General features: G+C 34.3%; 1 protein-coding gene across 1 annotated transcript in view; it reads right to left on the bottom strand.

The window, feature by feature from the left end:
* Positions 1–1,443: 1,443 nt before the first annotated feature.
* The window catches only part of LOC107194504 (A disintegrin and metalloproteinase with thrombospondin motifs 4), a 61,205-nt gene continuing 50,510 nt past the window's right edge, over positions 1,444–12,138 (bottom strand). Inside the window, exons 11-16 of the mRNA XM_015584145.1 lie at positions 11,152–11,316; positions 10,339–10,465; positions 9,585–9,689; positions 9,326–9,477; positions 6,573–7,000; positions 1,444–1,909 (exon numbers count right to left, since the gene is read on the bottom strand). Coding sequence (XP_015439631.1) covers positions 1,773–1,909; positions 6,573–7,000; positions 9,326–9,477; positions 9,585–9,689; positions 10,339–10,465; positions 11,152–11,316 — 1,114 coding nt within the window. The 3' untranslated portion in view covers positions 1,444–1,772. The remainder of the gene's footprint in view (positions 1,910–6,572; positions 7,001–9,325; positions 9,478–9,584; positions 9,690–10,338; positions 10,466–11,151; positions 11,317–12,138) is intronic.

Below are 12,138 nucleotides of genomic sequence, written 5' to 3'. Positions count from 1 at the left end.
GCTATATCTTTGTATACATAAAAAATCATGAAACTCGTCTATTGGAAGTTTGCATGTATCTCCTCTGATTTTCGAAATAGTACTTCCGGGTCGAAATTTGAAAGAGTGGTTTTACTCCCTAAATATGAAAACGGGCCGATATAAAAAAATAAGTATGTCATATTTTTCGAGCCTCTAAAACATATCCGCAAATCAAAGCAATTGAAGGCGAACACTTCTGGGATACACTCCTTGTAAGTAAGACCTCGAAATATGCGTCTAATTTATATCGCGTGACCTGAAAGAATACAAATAGTATATGAAACACCGAAAAACTAAACACATATTTTTGGGTCAATTGAAATCTTTTCTTCGTATATGTTTAACATACAACTCGAGAACTCGGTTGCAAACCGTATCTGATACATATGTATGTATGGGCATGTGTCCTCAACCTATGCTTTGTGTAAGTGCATAACTTACTTTAATTTATAAATTAAAAGTTCCTAAAGAAGATTGGTTCTGTGCAAAATATTCCTGAGCATCAACAGTATAATTTAATGTTTGAAGCAAGGTGTGTTCTGAACTATGCACTTCGCATATTCTGTATGTACATACATATATCTATATAACACCTTGATGTATGCATTTCATATTATATGGAATAGCCTCAAAGAAAAAAAATAGTATATAGAACATCTACAAATTAAACGCATATTTTGAAGTCAGTTGAAAAATTTAATTCGTATATATTTAAAGTATATTTCGAGAACATGGTCTCAAATCATACATGATATACATACATATATGTGTCCCCAATCTATGTTTTACGTACATAAGTTAACATAATTTATAAATTAATTTGTTTCTTTAATATTGGCTTTTTGACAGAAGCTTCTGAGCATCAGCAGCATATTTTAACGTATAAATCAAAGTGCGTCCCACGCACGCACGCACGCACTCACGCGCACTAAATATATTGTACTAGCAATTAGCTGTTACTTACTTCAAAATTTTATTTTGGCCAGCTTTTTGGGGAAATCGACGACTGTGGCACCGTTTAGCCAGTTCGAGACAAGAAAATAGGAGGAATATCGACATAAGACGCACCCATTGTATAATCACTATTTTATTGCGTTGTGCTACAATTTTCATGTCCTTGTTTTTAGAAAAGCTCATCTCATACGCACACATACGAACGCGCCATGCAGCAAAATATTCCTATCGTAACACAAGTCACCCGAGCAATCGCAAGGTGCATCGAATAAATACATATGCGTCCGAATACCGAATAATTATCGATCGAACGGTTCGTTCGTGGGTCGAATTCGTAGTCAACCGCTCTCTGTACAAAGCTCCTGTTGGTACTACCGTAAAAAAAAAAGGAAGAAGAAAGAATGAAATTATATCCGAGTAACACAGTTATACGTATCTACTTAATTAAAAGGGGAAAAAGGGGGGTGGGAGGGTGGGCGAGGGTAGTTGCACTTTGATGCGCGGTTACGGCTGTGGGTCGCATCCAGGACTTCAGGAATGTCATTCGGAAGAAAGTTTTTTCCGTTAGAACTCCGTGAACACGATTTAGGTCTCATTTCCGTCGAGGTTTCGACTCGATGAGCTGAACGCGCTTGCTGAGTGCACGCCGATTCTTTATGCATGTCGGATCACGGTTTGTGGTAGACATTGCCATGCGAAAACAGTCCTGTAATCAATTCAAATCATTCATCCTCTCTCTCTCTCTCTCTCTCTCTCTCTCTCTCTCTCTCTCTCTCTCTCGCTCTCTCTCCATTGATTCAAACAGTGCAAATTGTCTTTAAGGACGCGCAGCAGCGTTTCTTCACAGATTGCAAATGGCACAGCCATGTTCTCAGCCTGTCAATCAGCTCCGCGCAATCTGACCCGACGTCCGTGCATTCATCGTCCTCTGGTTCTGTAAAAGAAATCAGAATATCGGGTAAACTTTCATTGACATCTCGAACATTGAAGGAGATCTTTTTTTTGTTTTTAGAAATAACGAGTCTCGAAGAAGTCCAGGTATGAAAGAGTCGGATCAAATATAGTTGTGAACCCTCTGGGCCATTGATGTGAGAAAAGGAGAGTGTACACTCAATTCTGTTTTTACACGATAGATACGTTCCGGAAGAATGCATGTAAAAGAATATATTATATATACCTAAAACATTTGTATTATTATGTAAAGAAAAAATATCTTGGCCATCGTGTTTTTGCTCCATTGGTGAAATTTTTTTCGGGATCTCTTGAATAAAGTTAGCACTGGTCTCCCGTGGTGCCGATGTTTTAGTGGTTTTAAACACGAATTCAGTTATTAATTCTTGTGTTCGTGTTTTGGCTAGGCCATTATAGAATTCTCTGTAAGAGGCCATTAATGACTTCCGATTACGTTGAAACTTTTCATAGAATTGGGTCGATCGTGTTACATCAAAATAGATCGTGTAAAAAGACAATGAAATTTTTTCTTCGAATTCGTGTTAAATTAAAATCGTGTAGAAAATGTTCGGTGAAAACAGAATTGTGTGTATTATAGACTTGCAGCGTGGCTCTGATTAGTGCAATCACATATGTATTTGGATTAGCGCCAGTAGAGTTATCCCTACGGTGGTCTCTTTTCGAAAACACACAGGTTGGCTCTGGCCACTGGACCAGTTTATAGCTCTGTTCCGAGTGAAGTTAGATAAAAATCGTAGAGGAAAATTTTTCTCTGTTCAACGAGCTCTCTAATTCGACTGTGTCATTTCTTTTTGCACAAGTGTATCAGTGCACTTGTAAAATGCAATTGCACAGTTTTCTTAAATGGAACGATCTTTTTGTTACATATTTAATTCCTCGTGTCATTCTGCGTATAAACGGTACAAGGTAAAGTCATTGAAGACACAATACTTTACTAGATAGTTCATTTTCTTTTGTAAATTTAGAGTAAGTACTCATATTTTTTAACCTTATACTCTAAATATATTTGTATATGTTTCTTTACATTTTTCAGCGTATTGTTTAGCTGTTCAATATTTACATTTAAACCATTACTTTTAAGTCTTCCTTTTAAATCATGCTTCAAGCGAAACAGCTTAAACATGTGTTCTTTTAAGTACAAGCCCGTGTTGAGTAAAATGAGAAATTTAGTAAATGAACATTGTTAGACGAGATATTTACAAATTTTTAGATTATTGCTCAAATTGCAACTTGCGTTAGTGTAATGGAATCAGTGTTGGGTGAAAGTTATTTCGAATAATGAACAAAAAGATGACAAATGATATTGAATCATTCGTTATTCAAAATTTTTGAATCACACACGAGTAAATGTTTGTTTCCAATGTATTTTATGCAAATTTAATTCAAGTGTCACGTTTTTTCGAATGTATCATCAGAAATCTTGGAGGAGCGAGGTAGATCGACCATAATAACGTAAGAGAAAAGTCTCCCACAAGACGTTTTGTTGATACATTTTCGAAAAGAATGATATTTAAATCACATTCACATAAAAGTCATTGAAAAAAAATATGTAGTCGCCTTTTGTATTTGAAAATTTCGAATAACGAATGAAAAGATAACAAATAACATTGATGCATTTGATATCCAAGAATAACGAATAAATAAATATCGTTCGTCATCGTTTTATTCGTTATTGGCAACTGCTTTTGCTCAATACTGAAATCGAATAACGAATAAAATTATATTTATTTTCGTTATTCGTTATTCGAATGAATTTTTATTGCATATCCCAGCCAATACTGGATGGAAACTGGAACTACCTACTTTTGAACTGCCTTGAGTGGCAAACTAATTCTAATCCGTTTTCTTAACAGTACACCATATTTATTTACATTAGACTACGTTTGAAAACCATTGAAAGTGCAGTAGAATTTTGTTAGTTTTGTAGAAATTTGTACATTAGTTAATTTTGTCTATTAAATCAAATGAAGAAGTGTGTGTATTGATCCTTAAAATATAGGCGTAAGTGAGTGTTACGTTACTATGTACTCCCCGTATTAACACGTTCATTATGGTGTTAACCTTATGTCATAACCATAATAGCATTATCAATGTTTATTATAAACACGAATACTGGTCATAACGAACACAATGTCATACATATTCGAAAGTTCGCATCTCCCACCAATTCTCAAAAATCATTTCTTTTGGATCCAAAATCCAAGACCAGCAAATGTTATTCTACGGTTTTGATGTATATTTTTCTATGTAGAATGAATTGTGTCCAGATTTCTGATCAAATTGATCTACCACATTTACGAGTGTTAAATACATGGTTACTCTTAACATTAACTGCAATTTTTTTTTGGACACAGTCGAAGTCTGCTTTACGAAAGAAGTATGTGCACATTTATTGACATGTCAATTCGTGAACTTGTGTTGAGTATTTATGAGGTTTTATATTCATTTGAGTATTCTATAGGGTGCAAGTAAAAATTCGTGGAAGAATTGAAAACAGGGTGATTCTTTGTACAAAATACGTCCAAAGTGTGAAATAAAATCTTTTCATAAGAGGCTTTGTTTTCGAGCTAATCGAATTCTATAATCTGCACTGCAGATGCATAGAACTTGCTTAAAGCGTCTGTTCATTCCATCCCGTTTCTACTTATTGCCAGCACGAATGCAATCCAAATTGTTTTTCGTGCACATAAAATCTTGTCGAGTAAACCAACCAGTGAATGACCGAATTGTTGAATTTATGGATGTTTGAGATTAATATTTGAATGTATTATTTATAACAAAAAAACAGCTGTTAAAATTGCAATTACAGTTATTGTTTTTGAAATTTGTATAAAAATAATTACTTATACTTATTGTAATTTTGAGAACATTATTTATAAAGTGCAGAACGTGTAGAAGCCCAGTAAATGACTGCTACATTTCTGAAATATTTTGAACAAGAATTGTACTTATTAACACAAAACCTACCGAACCCTTCAGAGAGGTAGGAATTAGTACGCCAATACCGGTCATTTTGGCCGGTCGTGGTAGACTTAGTGTTAATGTTTGTCTAATAGGCTAAACTAAAAATATGGAATATTGTAAGTGCAAATACACTCCATTTATAAAGATTTAATAATTTTAAATTTATGATTTAGATTTCTTTGCCTAATGTTCACTCATTGGTATACATTCATTCAGTTACTGGTTAGTTTATCCTACGAAAAAAATTTATTTCACAATTTTAGCTTATTTCTGCACGAGGAAACCCTTGTTTCTTCGTGGTCGCGTATAATGTAAATTTTCCCAAACACTGTGTAATTGTATGTATGTACAGGATGAGTCATTTAAATTGTTTGAAGGATGAGTCATTTAATTTGTACAACTTGTAAACGGTTTAGTACAATTTGCTTGTCGTGTATTAGTAGTAAAAAAGAATAAAAAATGAGTAATCAGTAGAAACACTTTGTATTGTTTTATCCACACAATCATCAATGTTTGTAAACACTCTCCCGGACAAAGACAACCGCAGTAGTGGAATACACGACAAGCAAATTCTACTAAATCGTTTACAAGTTGAACAAACTTTAAAGTCGATTTTCTCGAAAACGGAGCCCCGGATAAGAAAATATTATACCAAAATATTTCCTTCTTTCTTAACGTAGAATCACTCCCTGCCCAGTTGTACTACAATTTTCGGCCCACCCTGTATTTACGAAGGGCTGAAAACCTTTCCGCCTTGCCAAGAATGCTTCGAAGCGGATCCGTGTTTACTTTTCCCTGACTAACGCAAAAAGAATTATCCCAATCGACCGATTATAACCAAAAAGTTAAGCAGGACTTTAAAGATTTACGAAAATGCTTTTCCTATAGCCATTTAATTTTCTACAAAATATGAAAAAAAATAATGACGGTCATGTGAAAACTCCATCGATTTTCCATGGAATGACCCAAACGTGATGAATAACAGTCTAACTTTTCGTTCCTAATTAAGTACTTACGTCTGCTATCGATCATCGTGTAAGAAAGTATATGTATTACGGAGAAGAAAATATGTCTATATACAAATTGTCTCCACTCAAAGAAATAATTCAAGAAGAAGAAACACCGAGAATAATAATGCATGTGATGTATCCAAATACCATTTTATTTGCACACTAGTTTGTAGTAAAAGAAGAAAAAGAAGAAAACACGCTAGCGAGTCATTGAAAGAGAGTATGTGAAACTGATAATACACACAACGATATTATTCACTGTCCCATAAGTGAATTGAACGAGAACAGGCTATGAAGTATCGAAAGAACAATGAAAGAGCGACGTGTCAGCCTGTCACAATTTCACTAAATCGTAACAATAGCTGCTACATGTGTTAAATAAATCATGATCGAGAGTGGTTGAGGTTTTGAATGAGTAAGAAGGAAAGGAAAAAAAAACACCTGCCAAGAACATACTTCACCGGTAGATTCTTAAACAAAGGATGAGGCGAGGAAAAAGATTATAAAATTCCCAGAAAAATTGTTATCAGACCGATAACCAATGTTGTGAAGGGTCGATGTCGAAGAAACACAGTAAAGAAGAAAAGAAAATTTTAATAATCCGAGGAAGAAAGAAAAATGTCTTTTGGTGTTGATACAGATTTCTCTTACCCCTACCGTTCGTCTGAAGCCCGTACGGATCTCCCTTGGTTGTTGTCGGGAACGACATCATGCTGACAGTGGTCTTATATTTGAACGGGCTAATTTTCGGGTAACTCGGTTCACTAGTGACTTTCGAGGACGGGCTAACGGTGTGATACGAGTTCGCGTAGTTTGCATACTTCCTAGTGGTGCTGGTACCGTATTTGTTCTTACTACTATTATCGTCGTTATTGTTCACTTTAGTCTTGTATTTGTTCGCGTACAAATAATTCGCAGTCGTGTTCGTATATTTCGATGCGGTGGTCGCCGCGAATGGCGTCGGCCGATTGTATGGTGTGCTTGTCGACGTCGGCGTCGACGAGAAGAGGTTCGCGAACGACGAGGAATATTTAAATTTCGATTGCGGCGTGCTGTGTGTCGTCGATTCCCACGGATACCTGTGTGAAACAGTATTCAATTGATATTATCAAGAGAACGACAGTGAAAAACAAAGAACACGATTCGTCTTGTATTTTCGTGTGTGTTAAATTTTCTACTGAATTTTGCTTTTCAGATAATTAAAGAGGTATTCTAGTCTAGACTCTAGACCCTCTAGACTAGTCTAGACTCTAGAGGGTCATTTTTTAGACCTTTTTTTTTACAAAGAAACCATAAGAGTCTTTTGAACACATATTTACTAGACGTACAAATTAATTCGTTGGCTTCTGTTCATAGATTTTTGTTTATTTACAATGAACCGAAATACAGTCTAGTCTTGAAAATATATGTCCCATCAGTTTCTAGGCATTTACGTCCTTTCTCGGACAGTTGGCGAATCTCTTCTTGAAAGAAATGATGGCGGTGTTGAGTCAAGAATTAATTATGAGGACAGGAATTAATTTGTATATCTAATATCTATGTTTGAAAAATATTTAATATTTTTGTTAAGCGAAAATAACCAACATTGACCGAATTATAAAACATTCGGTATTGTCTGTAAAAATAAATTTCCTACTGGCTGACACGATCCTGGCCATTTTGCTTATTTGAAACGAAGAAAATCAAAAAGATTGTTGATTAGTATGGCTATGACGTGAACGAGTATGAAGAAAAATAAAGAAATCTGAAAAAATGGTGGCACATTCGAAGTTTGAATATCAATTTTTTCGATCAGAAATTTGAGGCTTTCACGGCTCGGCATCATATAGTTCTCAATGTTGAGGCTTTTGGGTGTGAACTGTGTCCTTGCGGAATTGTTTTTCCAACATTTCGCAAACATTGCAGTTAGCTTCATCATGCTTGCGAAACGTGGGGAAAAAAATTCCACAAGGATACTGCTTACACCCGAAAGCCTCAACAGTGAGAACTGTATGATTTTTTCGATTATTTTCGTGTTCCACGAATTAAAAAATCAGGACAAGAAAATAGTTTTTTTGATAATGCTGGTTCATGCGATAACGGTATATCTGTCGAAGGTGTACACCACATATGAAGTCAATCAGTCGATTAGAATTTTAGATATCGTGTCAGCTATTTAACAAAATACGATTTCGCGAAATACATATTTAAAGACCTGTACGTTCCACACTATTGGCTGTGTGTTGTCTTCAAAACATCTATAATTTCGTTAATTTTACGAATTCGGGCGAATTCTTCTGCATGCATATATCTGAAAACCTAAACTTTCAGAAAATACAAAAATCCGACTTTTTGAAAGTCCAGACCAGAATACCCTATTCATTGAAAACTGAATATTATTTATTATATTACGTTTTCCCATATATGAGTGAAACATAATCTAGCGTCTGTTAAGCAATAATTAAGTAATACGCATAATTCAGTAGGTATAGGGTGAGACTTTAGGGCTAAATAGTAGTTTAAACTTCTTTTGATTCGAACGTCGTACCAAGGTTAATAGAAAAACTAATTTTATCGTTGTAAATCCATTTTTAAAAGTACTGGAAATTGATCTTCTGTACATCAAAACGTGGTAGGTACTTGTTTTGCAATTATACTGACCTACACTTTATGTTATTGGATGTAAAAAATGTACTTTTTTATACGAGGCCAGATAAAAAATTTGAACGGTTATATTTTTGTAGACTAAATGTTCAGGATTAGTTGTAAAATCATATTATGCATGTATTAAGACTACGAGACAGTAAGTTGATCTATTAATGTCGAACAATCGAGAAGATTGCCTTTGACGTTCTCTATAGCTTAGTACTTCAATTGAATTTAATAATTACATCAGTACTGTAGGAACGTTGGAAAAATGAGAGGGCCCAAGCGGGATTCGAACTCACGACCCCCGGCACCGAAAGCAGAGACTCTATCTACCCACTGCTCCACGGAACCCTCCTATTTTCCAAAGATGTTATTTGCTCCTTTGTTGGGTATGGAGTTCCCGATCCCACAGTACTTTGACATAAAAGTGAATTTATCTTAATACATAATATAAGAGTAGCTTAAAAAATTTTAGTTTCTTTTATGTACATTACGTTACTATGTTTGAATTTCTCTTTAAATTCAAAACTCTTCCTAAATTAATTGCTCGATACTTACATTAATAACGTATATCTTTTGTGAGAAATCATTCATTTCATAAAAGTTCAAGTACAGTAAGTTGTTTTTAAGAGCCTTCATAATGTTCGAAACTGTTGGTTACATAAAATGCAATTGTAATAAGAAAAATGATGACAAATATAAAATAACAATGTAGATACCATTAATTGCAGTACTTTATAAATATTAGGATATTATATATTATATTAAGTTGTTACCTGTACTCTGTGTTGTTGTATTGAGCGAATAGAGGCCGATTATGGACTGTAGGGTTATAAGTGCCGTCTCGGCGTACATACGTTGGAATGTTTTGTGTATAATCTGGTATAATGTTCTCATGTTCGGCCACGCACTTTCCATTGAGGCAGTACTAGAAATATACGTTATTATATATTATTAAATTTAAATTATTACTTAATAATCACTTTTTGATAAATTAAAAACTGGTTGGTCATTAACACTGGTTTAGTCATTTACCTGACCATCACCACAGGGAGAGCCTTCGGCCGCTGGACGATACGCCACGCAATAACCCGAACCAGCATCAAAACAAAACAGCTGAGCACAAACTCTGTCATCTTTCTGAAATGCAATAGACATACTTCTATGAATAAATATAAAACAGTATTCAGTCTATATAAGGTCAGTCGTGTGATTATACAAAATTGCACAGTAGGTATTTATCGAAAAGAATTTCAATTTAATAATTGGATGGATTATTTTGTACCAATTAAAGAGTTTAAGGAGTCTTGCCACTGTGAAGGCCTGTGAAATCGTCATTTCTTGGGAATTTTTTTCAGTGAACGAAATATTCAACATAAATCAAATATTTATTAATACATTTATTGAGTGTATAAAAAAATTTTGTTTGAAACTTGAAAACCATGAAATATTTTGTTGTTTACAACGAAGTTCCTTCAGATCCTCTTTTAACATCTTTCATAGTTTTCTTCGAAACGTTTCGAGTGGAATTTTCATCCAACAATGATGTGGAACTGCAACACTTTTTCACACGTGGAATCAAAAAAATTACTAGAATATTGTCTAGAGTTTGTAAACAATAGTGGAGAATATACATGTAATAAATGAAATGTTACATATTTCTCGAAACAAAATTTCAGATTTATAAGAAACCGCAACGAACTTATTAAATAACCTAATACAAAGCGATAGTTCCTTTGTAACGATCTAATGCAAGGTGCATTAATTTCTTCTTTAACGCAAAACTTACGAAACAAGCACTGGTTCCACGGTCTTTTCGACATTGTGCATCCAACGAGAGCAGCTTTCCGGGTAGAACTCTAGGAAATGCCTCGTCTTCGTGAGGTGCATTATACAAACACGTTGCTGTATCACCGCTGAAATTCAAGAAAGAAAAGAAATTGTGTTACATTCAAACAATAACATCATTATGATAACACATTAATATTTACTAATAAATTTCCTATTTAATTGACTCAACACAACATTATTTCTTAATCAATAGGTACTTAAATAGGTACATAAATTGTGTTTTTATAATTAGCACACCATGACATTATCTTCTTAATGAGATCAATTAATTATCATAATTAATCATTGTCGTAATTTATTGATTATTTGTTATCATAGCGCTGTCTCGTTTATTTAAAGAGTTATAAGCCCTATTACAACCTACCGCTGTTACTTTTACTCCGGTCTTCCCGATGCTCTCCCCTATTTTCCAAATCGATATATTGGCCTTTTTGTTTTATTAAAAGTAGGTATGTTCGCCATTAAACAGAACAATGGAATACAGTTTCGGTTTCTGGTGCAATTTTTACTATTCAGCAGTTGCCCTGACTTTGTTTCGTTTACAGTTTCATGATTCATTAAAGTTTCTGTATTTAAGGGCACATTTCAATAAAGCTTTTTCACAAGAGCTGGTACTCGAATAAGCATTTTTCAAGGAAGCACTTTTCAAAGAAGCTCTTTTCAAAGAAGCACTTTTCAAAGAAGCACTTTTCAAGGGAGCCTTTTTTTTAAAAGTAAATCGCATCTTTTTTAATATGTGAAACATACATACTTTAAGAAGTGATGGAACGACGACACGCTACAGTGAGACCACTTGAAACCTTTCTCGGTGTGCCTCAAGTCGCTCATGATATATCCATCTTCCCAACGACATTTTTCCGCTCCAGGTCCCCCAAGATAACTGGGCGGTGGTGACCCATCGTGAACTGCGCCCAACCTATAATATTTAAATTCAAACATAATGGCATTTTCCGCTCAAATACAATACAGCGGGTGATTGTATTTATTAGGGCCACAGTACGAAAAATATACCATTGTGTTGTGTTTATGTAGAAATAAAATCACAATATCAAGATTTTTACACTGTGTAATTTTTAATTAACAAACCGTTCACTAAAACTCCTTACGGAAAATTAAACTTAGCATAGGTAATTATAAAAAAATACATTTGAAATCGTGAAATTGTCAATTTATGCAGGTGGCTGTAATAACTTGATCACCCACTGTAATTTCTACGATTGTAGAAATTAGTTTTGCAGAAAAATTCCCTGTCCTTAACCGTTGTCAATAAAATATGCAAAAAAGACAAGGGGTTTTTTAAAATTTTAGCTGGAACGTATAAACCTACTCCAAATAAATTCAGAATTCGAAAGAGCTGTGATTATCGAGATTCGTGAGAGCAAATACACTTGTTATGTTTTGGTGGGTTAAAATTGTAAGTTACAGATATTATATAGAAACAATCGTATTCTATTATTTGATGATTGTTGTAACAGAATATGTATATCAACAGGCTGTTCCTAGCCGCGATGGTGGTATGTTATATGTAAAATTTTGGCAGGTAAGAATAATAATCAAATTAATTTTGTATGTAATCTTTGTAACACTACTCGTATAAGAGAATGAACTGTTGTTATAGACAGCCCAAAATAGCATATGACATTTAACCATATTTATTGGATTACATTCTTGTAGGTAATTAATGGTCGCTATTTATCAACTATAACATCATTATTACAAACATTATACGTTAATTCTG

The sequence above is a fragment of the Dufourea novaeangliae genome, unplaced genomic scaffold (genome assembly GCF_001272555.1).
Source record: "Dufourea novaeangliae isolate 0120121106 unplaced genomic scaffold, ASM127255v1 scaffold43, whole genome shotgun sequence".
Taxonomy (NCBI): Eukaryota; Metazoa; Arthropoda; class Insecta; order Hymenoptera; family Halictidae; genus Dufourea; species Dufourea novaeangliae.
The sequence above is the reverse complement of the archived record's forward strand: the minus strand, read 5'-3'. Positions and strand labels throughout refer to the sequence as shown.